Raw genomic sequence first — 27,585 nt, 5'->3', positions numbered from 1 at the left:
GGAGGACCTCTCGAGATCGTCTAGGACAGCGCCTTCATCAACCAAAGGGAACCTGAGGCTCCAAGGGAATGTGCTTTGTCCCAGACCCCAAAGCCAGGGAGTGGAGCGGTCCTCCTGGAACCCAGGTGTCCTGACAGTCCAGTATTCATTCCAACACCTGAGGGTTTACGACCCACCTTCCTGCTTCCTGCTTCTTCCCTCTTCTCTGTACATGCTCACGCTGGTATCCCTTTTACCAGCTTTGGTGGTGCTAGGAAGTTTTGCTGCTATCTGCCATCTGTCTCCCAGGAAACCTACTTTAAACTGCTTTGTTTTAGATTTTAGAGAATAGAGCATTGTCTTTTGTTTTTGTTTCTTTTAATGAGAGAAGCTTAAAGAATTTGATCTCTGCTACAGTACAGTACAAATTAATATTTGAAAATTAAGAATATGCCTAATATACCTAATTGGAACATACCTAATTTCGACCAAAAAAGAAAAAGAAAAAGAAAAGATCAGATCAGATCAGAGCTAAGGATCAGGTAGAGATGACATTTTGGCTCTTACAGTTCATAACGCTTATTAACTCCAACCAGAATTACATGTGCTGTTAATATAAAACTTGCTCGCAACATGGTTTATGTTTGGTTGGCCCCCATCCTCTCATCTCTGAGTGAATCAGCTCAGTCACTTCCCACAGTGCTGTTGATCCAGTTTAAGCTTTGTTACTGTGATATAAACTTTGTAAGTTTAGGTTTGCCTGGCTAGCTGCCAGAGACTGTTTTTTTTCTTAAGGGCAGTTGGTCTGTCATTCAGCTAATCCACCACTGAATGGATGTTCGTTTTATTCTCTTAATTGAAAAAAGCATTTATTGAGCCCTATTGTGAAGATGACTCTGCTAGGCTCTGGGGCACAGTGACAAATAGGACAGGCTCTCCCAAGATGCTTAAGGTCTAGTAGGGGAGGCTGACATGCAAATACCTAGATTCTTTCTCTGTGTCACGTGCAGCAATAGAAGCACGTGCAAGGTAACAGACATAGTAACTCTTTAGGGAGGGGTCAGGGAAGGCAGCCTAGAACAGGGGACAGCTGAGATGCCTTTTTGAGGATAAACAGGAGTTTGTTTTTTGGTTGTGTAGTGAGATGGGTAGCGAAGAGAGGGAAGAGGGAGAGCAGTATTTTTAAACACAAAGAAGACTAAAACAATATGGTGTACTTAGGAAACAATATGCAGTCTGTATTATCGGGAAAAATGCTGTGGAGAGAGGAAAGAGTGTGTGACAAGGTTTAGAGGAGGCCAGTGGCCAGGTCGTGAATGGCTTTGTGCTATCATGAGCTTGGACTTGACTCTGGAGGCATTGGTGACTTGATGAGATTGTTGTTTTAGAAAGATGTATCAGATAGCAACACAGTGCCTGGATTTCAGATGAGAAGTACTGGAAAACAAGAAGACTAGTTAGGAGATAATAATAATTACCCACGAAAGAAATGAACAGAGTTGGGGACAGGAGAGTGATGATGGTAGAAAAGTACAGATGCCCAGGGTACTGGACCAGGGCAGGGACCTAGAGGGCTTGAATGGGCACAACACTGAGACAGGACTTGAAAAAAAAAAAAGAAACAGGGCAGGGCAGTTGAATGATTTACGAGCATCCAGGGGGACAAAATTAAGAGCCAGTGATTCTAAAAGAGAGAGGACAAGGTGGAGTAGAGAGCAGAAGCCACGTGAGATACAACAGACTGGGCTCTGGGAATGCCAGGGAATACCCAGAGTATAAAATCCATGAATTTTCTAAGTAGGACAAACAAAAAAGCATCAACAGGGATATCCATAAATGGACTACAAAGTAAAATTTTCCTCCAACCTGGAAATCTGTAAAATACCAGTGAAAGAGAAGTCCTTGGAAAAAAATGTTGAATTGATTCCATGGTAATCTTGATCTGGATGTGGAAATCTCATTTAGAATAAAATTCCCTGGGCAACTCTAATAGGCACTGAACACTTCCCCTATTTTACTGGCTTCTTTATATCTCTGGTAGGAAGAAATTTTGTACACTTGCTTATAACCTTTACTGGATAAAGAGGCAAAAATATGTCATTTATTGATGCTGAAAACCATCCCTCTAAGTGCTAACATTTGCCAGTCACCCTCTACTTTTCCATGGGTATCATTCACTTCCTTTGGTTTGCACTATGTTCTAGTTATGTAACGCTATGTAAACAAACCAGTTCAAAAGTTAGTGGCTTAAAACAACAATATTTTGCTTATGAACCTGTAACTTAGCAAGGTCTTGGCTGGGGCAGCTTGACTCTGATCCATTTGATGTAAGCTTTGGCAGAGGCATGGAAATCTCCCCACTGGCATATCTAGTGGAAGACTCAAACAGATGGGGTATGGAACAACTGGAGCTCTGTGGCCATCTCTCACTGTTTCTATGTAATCTCTCTAGTACGGTGGCTTCAAGGTAGCCAGACATTCTTTGTATGTTGGTAGAGGGCTCCCAAGGCATGGAGAGAGGAAGAGAGAGAGAGTGTGTGAGAGCAAGAGCCAGGAGGGAGCCATAATGCCTTTTCTAACCTACCTTAGAAGACAGCAAGTATCTCTTTTGCTATATTAAAGTTATTAGAAATGAGTCACTAATGCCAGCCCATATACAGGGGAAGGGAATTAGATTCCACTTTCGGTAGGAGTGACAAATAATTTGTTTTAAACCAAAGCAGTCTAAATGGGGGATAGTTTGCAGGAAAGGAGAGCACACCTACCATTGTAGCCATAGTTTGGTTGTAGACCCTTTATTTTAGAGACCCTTACCAGAGACTTTTTTTTTTTTTTTAATGCCTGGAAGATTGTTTTAGACAATTTAGAAGATTGTTTTTGTTGTTGTTGTTGTTGGGGGTAGAAGTTTATTAATTAATTTATTTTTGCTGTGTTGGGTCTTCGTTTCTGTGCGAGGGCTTTCTCTAGTTGTGGCAAGCGGGGGCCACTGTTCATCGCGGTGTGCGGGCCTCTCACTATCGCGGCCTCTCTTGTTGCAGAGCACAGGCTCCAGACGCGCAGGCTCAGTATTTGTGGCTCATGGGCCTAGTTGCTCCGCGGCATGTGGGATCTTCCCAGACCAGGGCTCGAACCCATGTCCCCTGCATTAACAGGCAGATTCTTAACCACTGCGCCACCAGGGAAGCCCCCAGAGACATTTTTGACTCCTCCCAAACCCTGCTTGGGTTCCACCTGACCTAACCTTCCCAAGTTCAGGCTTCCATAACTTCTGATGGCCCCAAAACAACATGGTATAGTGGAAAGAGCAGGTATTAAGAGTCAGAAAGGCCTGATTAGTACTCTCCTGGTCTCAGGTGTGCTACTGACTTGCTATGATTGCCCTGTGACTCAGACAAGCTTCTCACGGGGGTTGGGTGGGGGGTTTGGTCAGACCACAGTTGATATGCTTTTTCCTTTAGTTAGAAACAACCATAGGATTTATGTATGGAGCAATTAGCAAGTTTTCCTGAGCTCTTCTTACATGAGAAATGTTTGCTGGGCTCTGTGGAAGCACCAAAGACTGGCCCAGGAGCAGTAGAGCCTGGTTCTAATCAACAAGTGGGAGCAGGCTGTGCAGACAGAAACCAACAGCATTATTGTACTTAGACCTGGGGCAAGTGAGCTCCCTGTGCCATCCACTGCTCCTCTCCCCTGGCCCCCATAGACTGCAGGGCTCCTATGCTTTGAAATACCTTCCTCAAATTTTTCTAAGTGCCTCTCCAGTGTTAGTTCCAGCTAGGGCCCTTAGTGCCATCTGAGCAAAGGTGCTCTGACTCTGTACCAGGTCCAGCATAGGCCCTGGTCTCCCTTTCTCTCCTTCAGGGTGCTCTCTGAAGGTGAGGTCAACCCTACACCTCTGTGTGTAGGGTTGACCAGATGTCCAGGAGCTTCAGGACTCATGACTATAGGGCTGTTCGAGGACTCTGTGGCAGGGTCCAGGTTCTAGAAAAGCATCCTGGCAAGCAGATAGCTTCTCTTGGCTAGCAGAACATTTCTCTTGTAGGTGACTTATCAGAATGGTGCTGACATGCTGATTCTGAGGCCTAAGAATGTGAATTTCTAACAAGTTTCCAGATGATGTTGTTGATGCTTCTGCTCATAAACCACTGCACTAGCAAGAAACTGTGCCTTATGAGTGAACTGTGTTCTATTCTTTTTAGTCCTTTGAGAACTTTTGTTCTTACATCCTGTGGTATTGGTAAAATGCCTAGCTCAAGAGCAATACAGGTCTAAATTTCCTCATTCCAATACTAGATACACACAATGAAACTGACTCAGGCATTGCCCTGTGAAACGACCTCTGTAAATGCCTTTCCCGGCTGACCTGCACTATTGGTCAATGCTCAGTCAGAGCAGTGGGTTTCTCATCTGTGTGGCTCACACAAACATGATACATGATAGGCCAAGTACTTGGCTTGAGGACCAGAAGTGTGACTCTGCAGCTCTAGGACTATCTGATTCTTACTGTGGTTAAATGCCATGGGGATAGGTATGAGTGTGCCTTCTTTTACATATTTTCTCAAATTTTTGGTGAAAATAGGGTTTTAAAAAATCAAATCAATGTTTGCTGGAGGAAGTAGCTCTTCAAAGGAAAATGATAATGGATATTTGAAAGGCAGCATTGCTTTGGGAGTTTGCATTTTAAAGAAGGGGCTGATTTTGTGGCCAGGGTTTCTGAAGTAAAAGAGACTAAAGTCACCCAAAGGGGACCAGCAGGCCAAATGATCCCTGAAGGGTTTTGGGACTTTGCAAAGACATCTCTAGTCCCTGTGACTGAAAACAGCAGGGGATCTTCAACAGTCAACATTTACTAAATAACAGGTGAGGACCAGGTCCACCCCAAGATGTGGGTTCAGATAATGTGGAGGCCTCCTTGGGCTCAAGTACAGTTGCCGCACATATAAGGCACTAAGGAGCATTGCTGATCAGGGAGGGAACTGAGAGGTGTCAACCAGGTGGTGATGCAGAAACCAGGGGAGGGAGGTGTGTGTGTGGGAAAGCGGAAGGCAGTAAGGATTCCCATACGTTATCTTAGTTGTCATTCTGTTTACTTAAGGAGGTATTATTATTCCTCTTTTCTAGGACTCAGGGGTTTGCTCGAGATCCTACAGCTAAAGTATCGCAGCCAGGATTTCAATCATCTACACATACATGGTGTATATGTAGAAACGGATCTCTAGAATAGGTGATCTGTGTCAAATCATCACTCAACCATCTGCTGGCTAGTTAGCTCTTATAGAAAATAGGGTTGTTTACATAAACCAGGCTTATCAAGAGGAAGAGAGAGACAAGAGATGTAAAGTGCCTACCTAGCCTGGTGTTGGACACAAAGTAGATGCTAGAAAGCTTGGCTTCCTTTCCTTCCCTTCTCTTCTCTGCCGAGGAGCCTAAGGACAGGGATTCACTCTGATTCACCAAAAGGCACAAAACACAGGTTTTCTCTCAAGCAAGTTACTTAACCTTTTCAGGCCTCAATTTCCTCATTTACAAAATGGAGATAATAGTGCTTCCTACTTTATAGAGTTGTTGGGGCATTTAAATGGAAAAATGCTTGTCAAGGTCTTAGCGTAACGCACAGCATGTGATTAGTACTCAGTAAATGTTAACTGTACATAATAATAATAAAAATGTGAAGATTTAAGAACCTAGGGTCGTCAGAGCCAGAGGAACAGTAAGCCCTATACCTGTAGATTTGTACGCTGTGCCTGGCATGCCCTTCAATGCCGAGTTAGGGCAGGCCCAGGCCCAGGAGAAGGCCTAGAGGCCCCAGGAGGAATTCGGGACTCTTCTGAGTCATCCTATTTTATTTACTGTGCATGCTATGCAGCTCTTGCCAAGGAGATGGCAGGATTTTCTTTCAAATAAAACTGAATTTTGCACAGTTCTAAGAAGAAGGATTTTTTTCCCCCTCTGTTGCTAAACTAAGCTTCCTAAGGGCTTCTCGCTGGAATGAAGAGAATGAAATGCTTGACTTTTCGATAACAGCCTCTGGTTTAATAATTAGACATTCCAGGAATAACTGCTTTGGCAGAAGTCAGCTACATTTTTTGACAGTGAAAGCGTCTTCTATTTTCTCCCTTCTTTCTATCCCATCATAATAATGGAAGAAGCTATTTGGAAGCCTGGTGTTTTTGTAACACATTTCACTGTTTAAGGACATCATGTGTGCTAAGATTTTCCCCAAAGGTCTCAACTAGAAATACTTTATGGTGGAGAGATCATGGAAAAGGCCAACTTCCTGTGTATCCCAGCCAGTAGTATCAATTTGAGAAGTTTTCAACTTAAAGCTATATTATAACTCCTCAAAATTTCATTCTATCTTTGCAATAGGGGGCTGGCGCTGTGGCGTTTAAAGACTGGGAAGCTTTGGGGCAGAGAGACCAAAGCATGGATTCCAGCCCAGCCGTTAACTTGTCCCTGGCAAGTTATTGAAAATCTGTAACCCTCAGTGTCCTCATCTGGAAAATGCTGGTGATAAACCAATGTTGCAGGATGGTTTGAAGGACGAAGGAATGTATATAAAGCCCACAGTGTGGCATGTGGTTAGCACTCACTCAGTACATTTCAATAAATACTGGATCTTTTCACTTACCTCCTCCACTGCTTTATAATTAGGTAATCATAGGCAAGTCTCTTAGGCCCACCTGGTATCAGTTTACTCATCTGTAAAATTAAGGGGCTTGGCCAGGGACCAGAAGAATCTATGATTCTGTGATTCTTGATGATGTTATCATTCACTCACAAGCTGCTCCAACACTGAATTGAATCAGCTCCAAGGTGAAAGGTGGAATGACCACAGGGGGCTGGATGGCCTGTGTGGCCAAGGTGGACCCTGGAAGACTTAGGTTTACAATTCAACAGGAAGAGATCCTCTCTCCCCCCGTGTCCACATACCAAATCCTGTGGAAGGGCTCTGATTGGATTTTGTTCATTATAGCTTGTAAATGACATACCACAGTGCTCAAAATACAAAGGCCTGGATGATGTGGCCACCAATATGATGTAGGCCTTGTGATTTATAGTCCAAAGATATCTACATGGAATAGAGGAGTTGCCATTTACCAACAAAAAAAGACATGCCAGGCAAAAAGTAACAATCACAACCCAAGAGATACCCATGGCAGGAGGCCCAGCAAGCAGAACTAAATCCTTATATTGATCTCAGCCTCCTGTCCACTCAGCCCTGACCCTTCAGAGACCACAGAGAAACAGCAGTGAACCAATGGGCCTGGCCTGCAAGAACTTGACCTTTTTTTTTTTTTTCTATCAGCAGCTTCTTCTTTTCAGTGTCTTGTTCACAGATCTTAACATATCATTATCCATCACATGTCTTTCCAGTGCCAATCTCCTCAACCCCCCATTGGGCTTCCATCCCACCTGCCTGAAAAAACCCAGCTTTGGGTCAACCAAACCATCCCATTTCTCCATGCTTACACCTCGACTGCTGAGCACTCCAGGGACAACCACAGGCCAGCACTCACAAGTGCCACTGAAATTCATGGCCTCCCACCTCAGGCAGGCCCCATCCCTAGGCAACTCCTCATCCATCTTCCACAGTGGCCATTTCAAACATTCTCCACTTGCTGGTTATTTGCTGTTTCTCCTGTGGATCAATTCTCCCCCATGTCTTTTCTGTGCCCTGACTGAACTCTACAGATGACATCATCTGGTTTCTTGCCCTCTAGCTTCCTGTTGGGTTTGGTCAAGGGAGGCGCCCACAGACGAATCAGAGGCCAAGAGGACAGAGAGGTTGGGTTTTCTGTTTCTGTGCTTCCTCCTTGTCTCCCCATGGGCCTGGCAAGGGCCGAGTCCCTCTGACTAATGTCTGTGTTGAGCAATTCCCCTTTCGTGGCTCCAGCACTCAAGGGCTCCCTTCCCTCTTCCTGCCCACTGTTGCTAGTTCCTGGGTACCTCATCCTCCCTTATTTGTTCCCTTAACCCAGTCCACATCTATTTGACTCATCCCCTTGTTAATTACCTTTAATTAAACTCTTTGGAGTGTGCCATCTGTTTCCTCCTGCAAAGTACCTGAGCACATCCTCTCCTCAAACACATGGCCTCGCCAATGACTCCTTAATCCCCATAAGGGAAGTGACCCCTTCATTATTACATCACAGAGAGGACAGAGACCACCAGAAGGCAGCCTCCTCAATTTCCTTCCATTAACTCTAAACCCTCCTGCATCTGTATCTACCCTCTTCCCACCATTTCTCCTGTGGTACTAACAGATTGTCCAGCCCCTGCCTGAAACCAATATATCTACTTGTGCTCTGGACTCCCTGACCCCATCTACTGGGGACCTTGTTCTGTCTGTCATCTATTCTTTCTAGGATCTTCAGCCTGTCCCTCATACTGGATTCTCCCTTCCTTACAGCAATCAAATTTGCTCGAGCCTGTCCCATCTTTAAAACTCCCCCTCAACACCTACTTCTCCTTAACTACCATCATATTCTCTCCCCCACGTCACTGCAATCTTCTGAAAAAGATTGTCTGCAATCTCCATATCCTCATCTCCTGTTTTCTGGGATGACACATGGCCTCTCTAGCCCCAGATGGGCAGCATATCTGTTTAGAGGATCACACCATCCTTTACTGACACATTTATAAAACACTTTAGGTGTTAAAATGTAAATAAAGTAATAATAAATGATAAGATGTTATCATAATGTCTACAGTTTTATTGAGCACTATACTTTCTACTCATTATCTATAATTCTCATAGAAATTGTAATCTGTACTTCCTTCTTGTGCCAATGGGGACACTGGGATTCAGAGAAGTTAATCAAATTTCCCAGGTCACACAGCTCATTCACAGCAGAGCCTGGGTTGCCAACCTCTGTCTGATGTGAAATCTCATTAAACTACTTCTGCTTCTCCAGATTTAAGTGATCTCTCAGACTCTCTTTTCATTAGACAACCACTTCCTTAAATACATGTCTTGTTTTACTGTTGCCAGTCACGTTCTCATTCATAATGTTTGTGGATTTTATTAATGAGGCTCCTCTTAACTTGAGGAAATGTGATCATCACATGGAAGATATCAGTGAGAGCCTTCTTCAAAATATTTTAGTGAGTTTAATCTTACACAAAATGGTATTCCTGAGGATGAAGAATGGGTGGGAAATGGAGTCACTTTTTCTACCAGGTAGTGAGGCAGTATCAGCCTACAAAAGGTGGGAACAATACATCAGAAGTGTGGGCCATTACTTGCTTTTCCAATGTGAGGCTGAAGAAATATTTGACTTCATACTGAACTGCATGCTAAGAGCCCAGGTTTGTTATTTTTATTGTAAGTGACTGAATTGGGGTCAGCCCGTAGGACTGGGACCTAAATAGGAACTTGGTCAAAATCATCACCGCATCAATACTCCAACAAGGGAGGAGTGGATTTAGATATTGGACCCCAAAATAGTTTTTATGAACTGGAAGTACTTTCTAAGTCTATTAACAAGTGGTCTTTCAAGTTTTAAAGGAAGAAGTTTGAGTGAATTATAGCAATAAAGGGCAAAGGTCGGGACAGGATTGTTGTTGGTCTGACATCCCAGACGTTTCCTGTAATATCACAAAATGTCATTGATCCTGGTTGTTGCCTAGGAATAGGGCCTGCCTCAGGTTCGAGGCCATGAATTTAAGTGGCACTTATCATCAGAACTTGTCTACCTTAAAAAATAAGAAAATAATTACCTCCTATTTTGTACACTCTCTACTTTTCCTTTTTGGGACCCCTCTTCTCCTTCAAAGGGGAGAAGATGGAGAAAATGTAGATGATTTCTAAGTCTCTAGATTCTGTAAGAGGCTATAAAGCCTCACAGAGGAGAGTTGTTTTTTCCTGTTAAGCATTTTTTAATTTAAGTATAGTTGATTTATAATGTTGTGTTAGTTTCTGGTGTATCTCAATGTGATTCTGTTTTGTGTGTGTGTGTAAACACATATATTCTTTTTCATATTTTATTCCATTATGGTTTATTACAAGATATTGAATGTAGTTCCCTGTGCTATACAGTAGGACCTTACTGTTTTGTCTGTTTTACGTACAGTAGTGTGTATCTGCTAATCCCAAACTCCTAATTTATCCCTCCCCATCTCTTTCCCCTTTGGTAACCATAAGTTTTTTTCTATGTCTGTGAGTCTGTTTCTGTTTTGTAAATTAGTTCATTTGTGTCATACTTTAGATTCCACATACAAGTGATATCATATGGTATTTGTCTTTCTCCTTCTGACTTACTTCACTTAGTATGACATCTCTAGGTCCATCCATGTTGCTGTAGATGGCATTATTTCATTCTTTTTTATGGTTGAGTAATATTCCATTATATATATGTACCACATCTTCTTCATCCATTTATCCATTGATGGACATTTAGGTTGCTTCCATGTCTTGGCTATTGTAAATCGTGCTGCTGTGAACGCTGGGGAGCATGTATCTTTTCAAATTAGAGTTTTCTTCAGATATATGCCCAGGAGTGGGATTGCAGGATCATACTGTAATACTGCAGGATCTATTTTTAGTTTTTTAGGAACCTCTATACTGTTTTCCAAAGTGGTTGTACCAATTTACATTCCTACCAACAGTGTAGGAGGGTTCCCTTTTCTTCATACCAAGAGTGGTTTTTTCTGATGTTTCCCTAAAGCAGTGATTGCAGAGATAGCATAGCTTTCAGCACACATAGCACTGACGGCTTCAGGGTGTTTTCTTTGTTTACCAAACACTTAAATATTTTCAGAGAGGGTTGCTCCATGCTTTTTAAATAGCAATGCTCTAAAATCTATCAAGAGGAACTGCATTTTCTTTCAACAATGATATTCTAAAAGAAATGTGTAGCCTATTAAAGCAGCAAAAATGCTGTAGGAATACAAAGTGACTCACTACACAGTGTTAAGCATTTAAAAGATAATAAAGATGACCAATAGCAATCCATGGTTAGCAAATTAACAGGAAAGAAGAAACCAACCTTATAACAGGCAGGTAAAGAAAAAAATCCAAGGCTTTAGTGGAGCAAAGAACCCATATGCTGTTTATTAATATCATAAACTGAGAGTGACAGGAAGTGACCTCTTAAGAAATATTCTGTGCATAGAGAGTTTGCTCCTGGATAGAATCCAGATTATTGGTGGTGTAAAGGACTCTTCTCCATGTCTCTGGGTGCTAGTCCTTAAACTGGCAATTTAAGGAAATTTATGAAACACAGTATCTGGCTTTGAGTCCCTGAAAGCTGGTTAAAGTCAAGCAAGTCACACAACCTCTCTGGACCTGCATTTCCTCATCTAAAAATGGAGAATGAAATGTGAATACATGTGAAAGTACTTCGAATCTCTAACCGCATGGGTATTAGCCATTGTGATAAATATTGTTGTTATTCTGACTGAAAGTAGTGACCCTCATTTGGAAAAGGCTCTGGTTCAAACTTCTTCCTGCTGAAACTTGAAGGTTAGTATCCTCATGCTCTTCCCTCTAAACTCTACCCATCATAGCCTATATATGCAATCCTGCCTGTGGCAGATATACGTGTGATTCACTTACCTGGGAATGGCCTGATGGGTTCCACTAAGTTCCACCAAGTTCAGATGACGCAGGGGGACACTGAAACTATAAAAATATCAACAGTCTTAGGACGAGAGTTGAAAGAGTTTTAAATTTTACACAGACATTGCAGTCAGGAATACAAAACATCAATATTCCTCAGTGTCTAGCTTACAAAACCTTCATTTCCATTGAGAACTGAACAAAAATTCTGCCAATTCAAGATCAACAATCACTTCTGAATGTTAAATTCAGTCAGTTTCAGATTGTCTCCTTGCCTCCTTTCTTTTTTGTGTGATCTAAGTTTCTAGGGGGACTTATATATTGTCTTGACCATAGGAAGACTGTCTGGTCTCAGTGCAATCCTCGACCCTGACAGGCCTGTACTTCAGGGCTGCTCAGCCCCCTGGGGTAAGACTTCCTTCCCTCACATCAGGCCACTTTGCAAATTCCTTTATCTTGACCCAGCTTTCATCACTGCTGGCTTCCCTCAGCATTTCTGGATGCCTTTTGATGGGAAGGACCACTGCTACAGAAACAGTGGATGCTGTTCCATATGATGCTGAGGGTTAGGGTGGACACTGCCAGGTTTCGCCTGTTGTTTCTATGTAATTGTTATTAATAGCACTCTCTTCACTCTCAAACCTGTCCTAGTTTCACAGTACATTCTACAGTCACCTTGGTATGCGGGAGCCAGGGAGCCCTGCCCCCTCAGGCCCACATGGCTAAATGCCTCCCTCAGCCATTGCTTTCCTCCCACTCAGATGCCTTCTTTGATACAGAGTAGTAGACAGCTCCCAGTGGCATCTCAGTTCTAATAACTCCACTCCTATTCTCTCATCCTGCCTCAAGTTTCTTTTTGTCCTGAGAGAAAGCAGAGAAGGAAGATAATCCTTATGTAGTCAAATATCCTTCCCCACATCATGAACTTATGCTCTATGCTTTCACTCTTACTATTTAAATACAAGTTTCTAGAAATAAAGCAAAACAAAATCTTTCTTTTTCAGGTTCCTGGCCTTGTCATTGGCCTTCAAGAACTATGTTGGTGATGAAAGAGAAAGATACAGTGGATAGGACGCTGAAGGTGTGTGTGAAAGGAGGTACAGAGGAGAGAGGCTAAGAGTAGGTGAAAGGGGGCAGGACATACATCAGAGAGAGCAAAATAGTCCAAGACAGCAGTAAAGAAGTTGTCACAAAGGCATGTGTGAACAAGGTACCCTAATTAGTTCAGACAGTAGGGATGAAATGAGCAGTGAAGGAAATGCTCCTTTCAGGCTATAGGAGTCAGAGGAGGCCTATGACAGCCTGGGATTTCAATGAGGAAATAAGAAAGTGGGTAGGTAGAAAGCATTACTAATGGGAAGAAAGGGGAAGGGGTGATAAAAATGAGGTGGCAGGAAACAGTAGGTACTTCAGGGGACCAGTGAGCAAACCAGGAGTAAAGCAGTCGAATTAGAACACATTCTTTGTGGAGAGAGGCAGCTGGATATGAAACTGAAAACCTAGACTGGAGACAGATAATGATTTGCCTTTAAAATCAGTTTGATGGGGAGTTCCCTGGTGGTCCAGTAGTTAGGACTCTGGGCTGTCACTGCTGAGGGCCTGGGTTCAATCCCTGGTTGGGGAACTAAGATCCCACGTCCACAAGCTGCAAGCCATGGCCAAAAAATAAATAAGTAAATAAAATCAGTTTGATGAATTTCAACATTATCCTCTGGTATAACGGAAACGTTGAATGATTTGGGGCAAGATAGAGATATAATTTAAACATGTTTCTCTTCCCCCACTTCCATTTGTTTGTTTGTTTTTAAGAGAAATTTATCTGTCAGTTATGTAGACTGGATAAAACTTTGAAATGATTAGTGAGAGAAAGACCAGATAACGATTTAAAATCAGCTATTATAACTCTGCTCAGTGAGGTAAAGGAAAATATGCTTGCAGTGAATGAAAAGATAAGAAATCTCATCAGAGTAATAAAACTATAGAAAACAACCAAATGAAAATTCTAGAACTGAATAATACACAATCTGAAATTAAAAAGCTACTGGATACACTTAACATCAGAATATAGACAAAATGAGCTTGAAGAGAGATCAATAAAATTATCCAATCTAAAGAAGAGAAAAATAAGAATGAAAAACAATGAACAGAGCCTCACAAACATGAGGAACTGTATCAAAAGATCTAATATAAGTGTTATTGGAGTCCCAGAGGAGAAGAGACTATAAAAATAATGGCCAAAGTTTCTCCATATTTGCTGAAAGACAAAAATTTACAGATTCAAGAAGCTCAGCAAATCCCAAGCAGTATAAATACAAAGAAAACCTGAGCACATCAGGGCCAAACTGTTCAGAACCAAAGATAAATAGAAAATATTGAAAACATCCAGCAAGAACTCAACCCACTGCAAACGAGGAAAAATAACTTGACATCACTGATTTCTCATCAGAAAATGTGGAGGTCAGAAGACAAGATGAAAAAACATCTTGAAAGTTATAGAAGAAGAAGAACCCAGAGAAAATACCCTTAAAGAATGAAGGTAAAATAGAGTTAGTTTTAGATAAAAGAGAATTTGTTGCTAATAGATCTATAAGAAATATTGAATGAAGTTCTTCAGACTGTAGGAAATGATAATGGATGGAAACATGGATCCTCAGAGCATCAAAAATGGAATATGTGAGTAAACACAAAGCAACCCTCTAATTACACACACTCCCACCCAGCAAACTTGAGGCTCCTGCATCTTCCCAGTCTCAGTAAATGGCTCAGGTCAAAATCCTTTGGGCCATTCTTGACTCCTCTCATTCTTTTATTTTGCTTTCCTGGTAGCAGTCCACCAGGAAATTCTGTCCTTTTCACCTCCAAAATATGCATGCAGTCTGAACAGTTTTTTTTTAACCTCCATTGTTTACCCCCTGGTCATCTCTCCTAGATTATTGCAGCAATCTCCAAACTGCCCTCTCTTCTGCTTCCCTTGACCTGCTACAGTCTGTTCTAGCAGAGTAGCTAGAAAGGTGCTTTTAATACATAAACCTGATCATATCACTCCTTTCCCACTGCCTTCTAAAACTCCCCATTTCAGGGTTTTCAGGGGATAGATATTAATACATAATTTTAAAATGATACAACATTGTGATTTTTATATATTTATCTAAGAAGACATTTAAAGAATGAATAATTTTACTATAGTAAAAAGTCTTCAATTTCCATTTATTTATCTATATGAACAAGGTCTCCCAGAACATATATCTTTAAAAGTAGAAAAAAAAAAAAAAGGGAATAGACTTGATACTGAATCTTGTCTCATTCTACCAATTACTCTATGGATACATGACCTAATTCAGAAAAAAAAAATCCCAACCCTATCCATGTCATTAAAATATACATTTTCAACAAAATTTTATTTTTTATGTTAAGCAGTAACTTATCAAAATCTAGAAAATCTAGTTTTGACCAATTATGTCCAATAATAATTGTCACAATAACTCAACCCCTAAGATATTTTATAATAGTCTTATGGACACAGAATATAAAAATTTAACATTTTAATTTATGTCCATATATTTGTTGCAGGGAATTATTTGATAGGGACATTTGTAAAATATTTTCCCACATACAAGTATTTTATATCAGAATAAAATTCTAGGTGAGGGATAAACAAACCTAAGGAGAAACATGCCAAGAAACATAGTAATCAAATTGACAAAAATCAAAGACAAAGGAAAATTATTAAAAGCAACAAGGGAAAAACGACAAATAACATACAAGGGAATTCCCATAAGGTTAACAGCTGATTTCTTAGCAGAAACTCTACAAGCCAGAAGGGAGTGGCACGATATATTTAAAGTGATGAAAGGGAAGAAACTACAACCAAGATTACTCTACCTGGCAAGGATCTCATTCAGATTTGACAGAGAAATCAAAAGCTTTACAGACATGCAAAAGCTAAGAGAATTCAGCAGTACCAAACCAGCTCTACAACAAATGCTAAAGGAACTTCTCTAAGTGGGAAACATAAGAGAAGAAAAGGACCTACAAAAACAAACCCAAAACAATTAAGAAAATGGTAATAGGAACATACATATTGATAATTACCTTAATTTGAATGGATTAAATGCTCCAACCAAAAGACACAGGCTTGCTGAATGGATACAAAAACAAGACCCATATTTATGCTGTCTACCAGAGACCCACTTCAGACCTAGGGACACATACAGACTGAAAGTGAGGGGATGGAAAAAGATATTCCATGGAAATGGAAATCAAAAGAAAGCTGGAGTAGCAATACTAGTATCAGATAAAATAGACTTTAAAATAAAGAATGTTACAAGAGACAAGGAAGGTCACTACATAATGATCAAGGGATCAATCCAAGAAGAAGATATAACAATTATATATGCACCCAACATAGGAGCACCTCAATACATAAGGGAACTGCTAACAGCTATAAAAGAGGAAATCGACAGTAACACAGTAACAGTGGGGGACTTTAACACCTCACTTACACTAATGGACAGATAATCCAGACAGAAAATTTATAAGGAAACAGAAGCTTTAAATGACACAATAGACCAGATAGATTTAATTGATATTTATAGGACATTCCATCCAAAAACAGCAGATTACACTTTCTTCTCAAGTGCACATGGAACATTCCCCAGGATAGATTACATCTTGGGTCACAAATCATGTCTCAGTAAATTTAAGAAAATAGAACTCATATCAAGCATCTTTTCTGACTGCAATGCTATGAGATTAGAAATAAATTACAGGGAAAAAAACGTAAAAAACACAAACACATGGAGGCTAAACAATATGCTGCTAAATAACCAAGAGATCACTGAAGAAATCAAAGAGGAAATCAGAAAATACCTAGAGGCAAATGACAATGAAAACAGGATGATCCAAAACCTATAGGATGCTATAGCAAAAGCAGTTCTAAGAGGGAAGTTTATAGCAATACAATCCTACCTCAAGAAATAAGAAAAATCTCAAATAGACAATCTAACCTTACACCTAAAGGAACTAGAGAAAGAAGAACAAAGAAAACCCAAGTTTAGTAGAAGGAAAGAAATAATAAAGATCAGAGAAGAAATAAATGAAATAGACACAAAGAAAACAATAGCAAAGATCAATAAAACTAAAAACTTGTTCTTTGAGAAGTAAACAAAATTGATAAACTTTTAGCCAGACTCATCAAGAAAAAGAGGGAGAGGACTCAAATTAATAAAATTAGAAATGAAAAAGGAGAAGTTACAGTGGACACCACAGAAATACAAAGCATCATAAGAGACTACTACAAGCAACTTTATGCCAATAAAATGGACAACCAGGAAGAAATGGACAAATTCTTAGGAAAGTATAACCTTCCAAGACTGAAACAGGCAGAAACAGAAAATATGAACAGACCAATGACAAGTAACAAAATTGAAACTGTGATTAAAAATCTTCCAACAAACAAAAGTCCATGTCCAGATGGCTTCACAGGTGAATTCTATCAAACATTTAGAGAAGAGGTAACATCCATCCTTCTCAAACTCTTCCAAAAAATTGCAGAGGAAGGAACACTCCCAAACTCATTCTACGAGGCCACCAACACCCTGATACCAAAACCAGATAAAGATACTACAAAAAAAGAAAATTACAGACCAATATCACTGATGAATATAAATGCAGAAACCCTCAACAAAATACTAGCAAACAGAATCCAACAACACATTAAAAGGATCATACACCAAGGATCAAGGATCAAAGGATCAAAGGATCAAGTGGGATTTATCCCAGGGATGCAAGGATTCTTCAATATATACAAATCAATCAATGTGATATACCATATTAACAAATTGAAGAAGAAAAACCATATGATCATCTCAATAGATGCAGAAAAATCTTTTGACAAAATTCAACACCCATTTATAATAAAAACTCTCCAGAAAGTAGGCATAGAGGGAACTTACCTGAACATAATAAAGGCTATATACAACAAACTCACAGCAAACATCATTCTCAATGCTGAAAAAAAGAAAGCATTTCCTCTAAGATCAGGAACAAGACAAGGATGTCCACTCTCGCCACTATTATTCAACATAGTTTTGAAGTCCTAGTCATGGTGATCAGAGAAGAAAAAGAAATAAAAGGAATACAAATTGGAAAAGAAGAAGTAAAACTGTCACTGTTTGCAGATGACATGATATTTAGGATTTTCTAAATCCTAAATATTTAGGATTTTAAAAATCCTAAAGATGCCACCAGAAAACTACTAGAGGTAATCAATGAATCTGGTAAAGTTGCAGGATACAAAATTAATGCACATAAATCTCTTGCATTCCTATACACTAACAATGAAAGATCAGAAAGAGAAATTAAGGAAACGATCCCATTATCCATTGCAACAAAAATAATAAAATACCTAGGAATAAACTTATCTAAGGAGGTAAAAGACCTGTACTCAGAAAACTATAAGACACTGATGAAAGAAATCAAAGATGACACAAACAGATTAAGAGATATACCATGTTCTTGGATTGGAAGAATCAACATTGTGAAAATGACTCTACTACCCAAAGCAATCTACAGATTCAATGCAATCCCTATTAAATTACCAGTGGCATTTTTTATAGAACTAGAACAAAAAAATCTTAAAATTTGTATGAAGACACAAAAGATCCCAAATAGTCAAAGCAATCTTGAAGGAAGAAAACGGAACTGGAGGAATCAGACTCCCTGACTTCAGACTATACTACAAAGCTACAGTAATCAAGACAATATGGTACTGGCACAAAAACAGAAATATAGATCAATGCAACAGGATAGAAAGCCCAGAGATAAACCCACACACCTATGGTCAACTAATCTATGACAAAAGAGGCAAGAATATACAATGGAGAAAAGCCAGTCTCCTCAATAAGTGGTGCTGGGAAAACTGGACAGCTACATGTAAAAGAATGAAATTAGAACATGTCCTAACACCACACACAAAAATAAATTCAAAATGGATTAAAGACATAAATGTAAGACCAGACACTATAAAACTCTTAGAGGAAAACACAGGAAGACACTCTTTGACATAAATCACAGCATGATCTTTTTTGACCCACCTCCTAGAGTAATGGAAATAAAAACAAAAATAAACAAATGGGGCCTAATGAGACTTAAAAGCTTTTGCACAGCAAAGGAAACTATAAACAAGCCGAAAACACAACCCTCAGAATGGGAGAAAATATTTGCAAATGAATCAATGGACAAAGGATTAATCTCCAAAATATATAAACAGCTCATGCAGCTCAATATTAAGAAAACAAACAATACAATCCAAAAATGGGCAGAAGACCTAAATAGACATTTCTCCAAAGAAGATATACAGATCGCCAAGAAACACATGAAAGAATGCTCAACATCACTAATTATTAGAGAAATGCAAATCAAAACTACAATGAGGTATCACCTCACACTGGTTAGAATGGGCATCATCAGAAAATCTACAAACAACAAATGCTGGAGAGGGTGTGGAGAAAAGGGAACCCTCTTGCACTGTTGGTGGGAATGTAAATTGATACAGCCACTATGAAGAACAGTATGGAGGTTCCTTAAGAAACTAAAAATAGAGTTACCATATGACCCAGCAATCCCACTACTGGGCATATACCCAGAGAAAACCATAATTCAGAAAGACACATGCACCCCAATGTTCATTGCAGCACTCTTTACAATAGCCAGGTCATGGAAGCAACCTTAATGCCCAATGACAGACGAATGGATAAAGAAGATGTGGTACATATATACAATGGAATATTACTCAAGCATAAAAAGGAATGAAATTGAGTCATTTGTAGAGACATGGATGGACCTAGAGACTGTCATACAGAGTGAAGTAAGTCAGAAAGAGAAAAACAAATATCGTATATTAACACATGTATGTGGAATATAGAAAAATGGTACAGAAGAACCGGTTTGCAGGGCAGAAATTGAGACATAGATGTAGAGAACAAACATATTGACACCAACAGGGGAAATCTGGGGGTGGTGGTGGTGGTGGGATGAATTGGGAGATTGGGATTGACATATATACACTAATGTGTATAAAATAGATAACTAATAAGAACCTGCTGTATAAAAAAATTAAAAGAGACTGAGGCAGCAAAAAAAAAAAAATTCTGGGTGAGTAAGATACTGGAAAAACAAGTTCAGAAAGAAAAAGGAAGAATGTAAAATTTCCAACTGCTGAAGAAGAGCATGTTCATGAATTTTTAATATGGATGACGATAGATATCAAATAGTTCTAGGATTTAAATTCCACTGGATACATTTAAGATAGTGATGTAACAATATCATTTTTAAAATAGCAATACTTATAATATGCTGGATGTGGCATCCTTTGTGACTATTTAAGTTTATGATGACAAATGTTGCATATTTAAAAATGTTTAAGTTGATGCTTAGTTTTTCAAAAATTTAAAAGGGAAACATAAGCAGAAAGTTTGAATTCTAGTGCTGCAGTAGAATCTAACCTGGAGAATAAATATTAATACTTATTAAATGTTAATATATGCTAGACATTGTTCTAAGTATTTTATAACATTTTGTTAAAGATTTATAATAAGGGTATATATAATAATGATGATCCAGACTTTATTACCAGTAAGAAAGCAACTTTTATTTAGCTCACAGTGCTGTGGGTTAGGAACTTGGGCGGGGCTTGTGCCGTTCTCGCTCGGGATATCTCATACAGTTGCAGTCAGATGTTGGCTGGGAGTAGTCATCTGAAGGATTGACTGAGCCCGAATACCCAAGCTGGCTTGTTCCCAGAGTTGGTGGTTGACGTTGGACATTGTCTGGCAACTTGTCTGGGGCTACTGATGAGAGCACCTACATGAGACTCTCCACCATGACGCTCTCAAGGTAGTCAGGTTCCTTAAATGGTAGCGCGCTTCCTCCAGAATGAACGTTCCAAAAGTGATGGATGAAAGCCATATGGCCTTTCCGAGGTAGCCGTGGAAGTCATATAGCATCTCTTTTACTTACTGATGAAAGCGTAAGGGGGCGAGGCAGACGTGTGGCCGTTGGCGCACGACCATCATCTCGCGAGACCCTTAGTTCGGTGGTTAGAGGTTGCGCTCTGCTAATGGTCGGCGGCGGGACAGTAGTCCTCGCGGCGGAGAGTGAGGTGAGAGGTGGATGGAACTTCTACCCTGGGTTATCTGGCCTCGGGCTGGCCGGTGAGCGGGGTGGGGGTGGGGGCAGCCAGGGACAGGCTGAGCGCTGTGTCCTGCAGAGCTCCAGAGCCCTCGCCAGTGCTGCCCACTGGCCGGGCCCAGGCCTGGAGGCAGCCGCTAACCTCTCCCCGATCCCCGTCTCCGCGACCTAATGGCAGTGGCTGTCACCCTGGGTTGCAGTCCACGGGACCTGGTACCCCGTCCCCCATTTGGGCGGCCTGAGGAGCCTTAGGACCGGCTGGGCCCTGGGCACCTGGCTCCCTCAGTGATGACAGCTGGGCAGGGTCTGGGGACCTGGTCCTGAGGGCGTTGCCAGCTGAGGTCTGCCTCCTCAGCTGGACCTGGGCACTGGCGGGAGGACCCAGACTGGGTGCTGGGCTCCGGGGCAGGGTAACCAGCCCCCGCAGGGACCCCCTCCTCATAGCCAGGGCCTGGACCTCAGAGGGCGAAAGTTGAGCCTTGGGGCCTTGCCCTTTCTTGTCAGAACAGAAAGTAACATTTTGGTGGAGGTTTCCGGGAACGTAGTGACCTGACATCAAGAACAAAGTGTCTGACAGCAAGAATTTTGCAACAACTAATTGCACCCCTCCCTTGCCTTTCCTATAAAAGGGCTTTGCTGAAAGCTTTTGGGATTTGGGGTTTTTAAGGCATGAGCCACACATTTCCTTGCAGGGCCCTGCAATAAACCTTTCTCTGCTCCAAACTCGACTTTTTGGTATTGCTTGGCCTCACTGTGCCTCGGGCACAGGGACTTGTGTTCGGTAACAAAAGCAGTCAGAAACCCACTCAGACTCAGGGGAAGGGAAACAGACCCCACCTCTCAATGAAAGGAATGTCAAAGAATTTTGAGGGCTGTATTTTAAAAATGCCACACATATAAAATTACCTCTGGTTTTTGTTGTTGTTTTTATTAGATGAGGAAACTAAAGCACAGTGGGGTTAAGTGATTTGCCTAAGATCACAGAGCAGGTGGGTGATGGAGTTAGGATTCAAATCCAGGCAGTCTGACTCCAGAGCAGAGCTCTTAAACAAAACAACCCTGCCTCCTGAGAAAGGCAAGCCAAGGGGAGTGTGAAGCCCGCTCGGCTGAATGAGCATAGACTCCCCTCCCCAGTTCCACCGCAGAGCCCCCTGTTGACACATCCCCAACAATATCAATCTGGGGAGACTGTCCCCAGAGTCTACACTTTCAGGAGTCTGTTGCTATGGATACCATGTTGCCAGAGCTCCTCAATGACTCAAGGGATGGAGGGCAGGGAGAGGAGCTGGAGAGGCTGCAGCCACTGGTGTTACAGGTTCCCGATCCCCCAGACTCAGGTGGGACAGATCTGGTGCTTGGTAGCAGCTGTCCTGTGGCCCTTTGATAGTTGTTTCAGGTGGCTCACAGCTTGGTGGTCACGGTTCTAAGACTACCCTGGATACTAATATTAAACAGCTTTTACCTAAATGTGGGAGAGTCCACGTGGTATGATTTGTTGTTCCCTCATCCTTGGCTTGGATTGGCTAACAGCCAAGATGCTCAGAGCTAACTCTTTAAGAAGGGCCTCTTTCCTTCTTTCTCTCCTGCCATTCTCAGAGGCTATAAGACCTCACTATACCTCTATGATTTATAATTTATGGTCTTGCATGGACAGAGAAATTCACTAACTTTCCTGAGTTCTTTACATGTAGCTGACACTGAGGCAGTTCATACAGGAGGTACTGAGGTTGGTTAGGGAGATGCCTGGGGCTTAGGGCATCACCAAATAACTTTGTGGTAGACATCTAAGTGGGCACTGATATCACTGTCCTCTGAGCTAGGACAGAGGTCAGACTGGTTGGTAGGCATGTGGGTCAGTCCCATGCATCTTAACAACAAGGGTCATTAACTGAATTGTCTTTCCATCTTCCAGAGCTAGTTTTCATGTGCAGTGGGCACATACCCCCCGCCCACACACACATCTGGACCCATGCACACATAGGCTCTCACCACTTCCTATCTACTGTTTTTTTTCATTCCAACTTAAGCCTCAGTCTCCTCGATTGTAAGGTGATTCTTATGCTTCCACCCATCATAAGTATTGAGAGGGTCAGTTACTGAATCAGTTATGGTAGGCTGCAGAAATGAAAGCATGTTTAACATATGTGGTTCACTGACATTCGAAAAACCTCCTTCTCCCAAAGGATTATAAAATAGATTGAAAATATTATTTTAAGGTTTACACAAAAGGAATAATCCTGCCCGTGCTTTGGTATTGTTAAACTTATTTGAGGAAATTCACATTAAAACTTTAAAAACTCAAAAAAAAAAACTTTAAAAACTCTAAAGGGACTCTAATTAAGAATGCCTAATGAGCCTCCAGTTGTTTTTTTATAACTCTGAAATGATGATCAAATATAATTTACCAAACTCTGCGGTTCAGAGTTATCATTGTTAAATGAAGCAGAAGTCCAAACTTTGCAGAAGGAATAGCACCATAAAACTTCAGTGTTACAGAGTCGTTGGGGGTTGTTTTTAAAATTTCCATGTTCCAGGATATCACAAATAGTGGCCGCCTTAGCTCTTCCTTAGGAAACTTAGAGATACCCTTTCATCCCCAGCCGGCTCAATTACAGCTTTGCGGCAGGATAAGGTTAAGGGGATGGGGGAGGACAGGAAAGAGGAGGGAGGCAGAAACCGAAAAATCAATTCAAATTACTTTGACGACAGTGACTTCGAGTCTTCTCTGAAAGACAGACACGAACCTCCAGGATGCTGGCAGCCCGGACCCGGACGGCAGGGAGTCAGATCTCGGAAGAGGACCCCAAGTTAAGGAAACTATCTGGGCTTCCCATAGAGAGCAAAGACAAATCTCCCAAGAAAGCTTCAGAAAGTGGGAAAGACAGCAGCCTCAGCCCCTCGGGGCAAACCCAACTCAGGGCTCGGCAGCTGGCTCTGGTGCGGGAAGTGGAGGTGAACTGGTACCTCAAACTCTGGGAGCTGTCCAGTGAGCACACCACTGCCTACACCACCGGCATGCCTCACAGGTAAGCCTTGCCCCTCCCCGTACTGGCTTTATAAGACCCTGTTTGGAAGTGCTCTCCAGAGTGGATGCTTAGATTTCTTTTCCCGTGCTGCTGGAGATGTAACAACTAACTGCCTTACAGATGATTGACATTTCAGAATGTGTAACTACAAAGAGCAGGAACTTGGTGAAAATGGCAAATAATACTCCCTGTATTGTTATTCAGAAAACACCCTTGTAAGGAGGCAGTAGACACTCAAGAGCTGAGAGGAAGAAGGAGTATGGCATTAAGATTTGTCTTAAGTAACAATCAGAGGAGTTCAGAGATTGTGTGAAAATGCCCCCTTCCAAAGCAACAACAAATTCTTTGCAATCTTTCTCTACTTCCTTTACCTTAAGACCTTGGCGATGAGGAAGGGAAATGTGTTTTGCCTCTTTGAAAAGTGTACAGTTGAATAGTGTGAACTTGTTGAATGAGAGCTCAGCGTGCAATGGGGGTACGGAGGAGAGCACATTGAACACCAGCCTGGGGATCTGGGCCCCCTGTCTAAGAGCATCAGGAGAAAAAGGTACTTTTTTTAAAAAAGAGGTCAACGTAAGACAAATCCCTGTAGATTTTCTCTCTGTCCTTTTCTCAGCCTCAGCTTCAAATAATGCAGAGGAGGAATAATTTCACAAATCCCAATCTTATAAGGCAAAATGTATAGAGTAAAAGTGTCTGGAGTCCTGAAATTTAAGAATACTTATTCGCTGTAACTGTTACTTTCAATGAAATGGTCAAAGAGTGGAAAACTTCTTTTGTAGAGACTGGTAGCATAGAAATTCTGGAATGTATTCTGTTTATCGAAGCATCCCAGTTTGCTCTGAGCTGCCCCATTTTTATATTTCTAATTCTAAAAAGATATTATAGGAAAACATTTAGCAATTGAATTAACTGATGCATATAAATTAAAAATTTGTTGGACCACAAACTTCAAAACACCTGAACTTTCATTTTTCAAACCTTTCCAAGGCAGGAATAAAATAGATATTTCCAAATCTAAGCCACTATTTAAAAATCAGCATTTAAAAAGTAGAAGAGGATAAAGTGTCTGGAAGTGTTTGGGGAAACACATTTAGTATTTATGGCTGAAGTGATTTGTCTGAAGCTCCTGTAAGCTGCTGTGCCTACATTTGGGATATAATAGAGGAAGGAGCAAGAACGTTCTCAGTCAAAGAAAGCATGAATGAGTTTGTCAGTGTTGGGAATGTACCTCATATCTGTAAATCTTAAACCTTAAAGCCATTATTAAAGAACTTCTGGAAAAAGAGTTAGATGGCAAAGGAAAGTCTCGATAATGTTTTCCTTCCTTAACATAGTCTTTTACTTACTCCAGACCAGAAACTTTCCGTAAAGGAGTCTAACACAGAACTATAAAATTCCTACACTATTACATTGGAATAACATTTATCAGGTCAGAGGTGAATATAAATTAAGGTAATCAGTTTGAGCCAGCAACTTTTGGGAAAAGAAAAACAAACTCCCTTCTTTTCTGCTTTACTCAGACAATAACAATTTGTCATTATTCAGGAGAGATGATCCGGAAGTGATTGTTTCCATGGTAACAATGGACATATTATTAATTATTGATTCACAATAGCCTTGTGAGTCCCTTGTCTAGTGACTGTGTTAAAGAACAGTGAAACTCATGTCTATCTTACATCATCAAACATGAAAAATGTCTCCTGCCCCTTTATTTTTACAGCATGACATTTCCAGGAGGAAACTAGTGTGTGCAGATGGCACTAAGCCCATTTATAAATTAGATTTATTGCAGAGCTCAATGTGTGTATAATTCAGAAAAAGGCAGTTTTACTTACCGCCAGTTCCTTTCCATTTTACACCCCAATGTTAGAACTACTGCCTCAGCTGAGTTCTTGAGATTAGTGGGGCAATGACAATGAACCATGGTGCAATCCCTTCAAATTGTAATGTGAGCATTAGAACGTGCAGTTCCCCAGGCCACCTGTTTTTCTTTCATTTATAGATGTTGCCTGTGAAGAAGTTACAGAAAGTTTTTCTGGACTTCCAATTGTCCTTTCTTCCAACAGCACAGCCCAAGAGTGATATCTCCATTAGAGACCTGTAGGTAGAAGATAAATATGATTAATATAAAATATAAACAAACGTATCCATCTGTGAAATTTTACTTAACAGGACAGAATATGAAATGCTTTGAAGAGTCCTTGAAGACATTACACATTTGCTATGGGCAATAATTCTTTGGGTCTTTGGTTAATGGCCATCAGTAGGGAATTGCTAGAGGGCTGTCACTCCAATTTCTTTTCTGAGAAGATGGAATGAAAATATTTTACAGCAGGTTAATTCTAGTTCATGAGGGATTTGAGGACTGTCTTATGCCCAGATTCAATGGTAACTTATATTTGAAACAAAAGGTATTATTAAATGATTGGAAGAAATTGTTAGAGAAGGGTCCAGTAGTTTTGGTATATTTAAGAAATAAAATTACAGGAATCAGGGCAGACAATGCACATTAGTCTGGTGGTAAGTGGTTCTGACTCCCTTTCTGGGACTGTGTTTGCATATAGGACTATGTATGAAACAATCTAATATAATTTGCTTCATACTGACTGGCCATTTTGCATAGTTGTCTGATGACCCAGTGATGCTGATGTATTTATATGATGGCTCATTCCTCTGCATAGCGAGGGAGGGTAGTGCCTCCTGGAGTTGGAGGCAAAGGGCTAGCATTTACTTCCTGTGTAACTGTGGATGTGATTTTTTAAAAATTTATTTGTTGTTTTTATTTTTTATAAATTTATTTATTTATTATTTTTGGCTGCATTGGGTCTTCATTGCTGCACACGGGCTTTCTCTAGTTGCAGCGAGCGGGGTCTACTCTTCGTTGCGGTGCGTGGTCTTCTTATTGCGGTGGCTTCTCTTGTTGCTGAGCCCGGGCTCTAGGCGCGTGGGCTCAGTAGTTGTGGCGCGTGGGCTCTAGAGCACAGGCTCAGTAGTTGTGGCGCACGGGCTTAGTTGATCCGCAGCATGTGGGATCTTCCCAGACCAGGGCTCGAACCCGTGTCCCCTGCATTGGCAGGCGGATTCTTAACCACTGCACTACCAGGGAAGCCCTGTTCTTAAATAACATTTTTTTTATTTTACAAAAGTAACATCTGAACGTGGTAGGAAGTTTTAAAAACAGAAACATAAAAAGGGTAACCACTGGTAACATTTTGGTGTGCTTTCACCTAGCCTTTTGAATTGGAATCATACTATATTTTTTCACTTAATAGTATGACAGCCTATTTTGTTATCTTAAAAACCATTTAAAATTTTCTAAGGACTATATATTATGGCTGTATTATTGCTTAGCCATTCTTATTTTACTATTTATCATTATCATAAATAATATTATAATAAACATCTTTATATCAGACTTTAAAAAATCATATCTCTGATTATTTTCTTAGGCTCTATTTCTAGAATTGGAATTAATGGGAAATATTACATATATAATATTACCTATACATATATAAACTTGTATATATTTATTCTTAATGCAATTGCTTTCTGAAAATATTTTTGCAGTGTACATTCCCTCTGGTAATATTCTAGAGTGCTTATCTCATTGTTTTTTCTATACTAGATAGCGTTTATTTGGAACCTATAGGTTGAGTTTTATAGTTTAACAAATTGTTAGGTAGGTTAATTAACTTTCCTGAGTTTCAGTTTCTTCGACTGCAAAAGAGGACTAATAGCATTATAAAGGACTGTTGTAAAAATTAAATGAGATGACGTAGAAATGATTTGAAAAGTAATGTATTTTGCTTTCAAACTCTTTGAAGT

The 27,585-nt window shown here is 40.6% G+C and overlaps 1 protein-coding gene across 2 annotated transcripts in view; it reads left to right on the top strand.

The window, feature by feature from the left end:
- Positions 1-23,424: 23,424 nt before the first annotated feature.
- Positions 23,425-27,585, top strand: part of KCNAB1 (potassium voltage-gated channel subfamily A member regulatory beta subunit 1) — a 411,284-nt gene continuing 407,123 nt past the window's right edge. Inside the window, exon 1 of one of the 2 annotated variants that reach the window (XM_029215066.1) lies at positions 23,425-23,757. In XM_029215066.1, coding sequence (XP_029070899.1) covers positions 23,483-23,757 — 275 coding nt within the window. In that variant the 5' untranslated portion in view covers positions 23,425-23,482. The remainder of the gene's footprint in view (positions 23,758-27,585) is intronic. The other variant, XM_029215069.1, reaches the window with a different exon arrangement.

Source organism: Monodon monoceros, unplaced genomic scaffold (genome assembly GCF_005190385.1).
Source record: "Monodon monoceros isolate NGI ecotype Baffin Bay Population unplaced genomic scaffold, NGI_Narwhal_1 Super_Scaffold_11, whole genome shotgun sequence".
NCBI classification, from domain to species: Eukaryota; Metazoa; Chordata; class Mammalia; order Artiodactyla; family Monodontidae; genus Monodon; species Monodon monoceros.
This window is presented reverse-complemented; position numbering and strand designations above follow the sequence as displayed.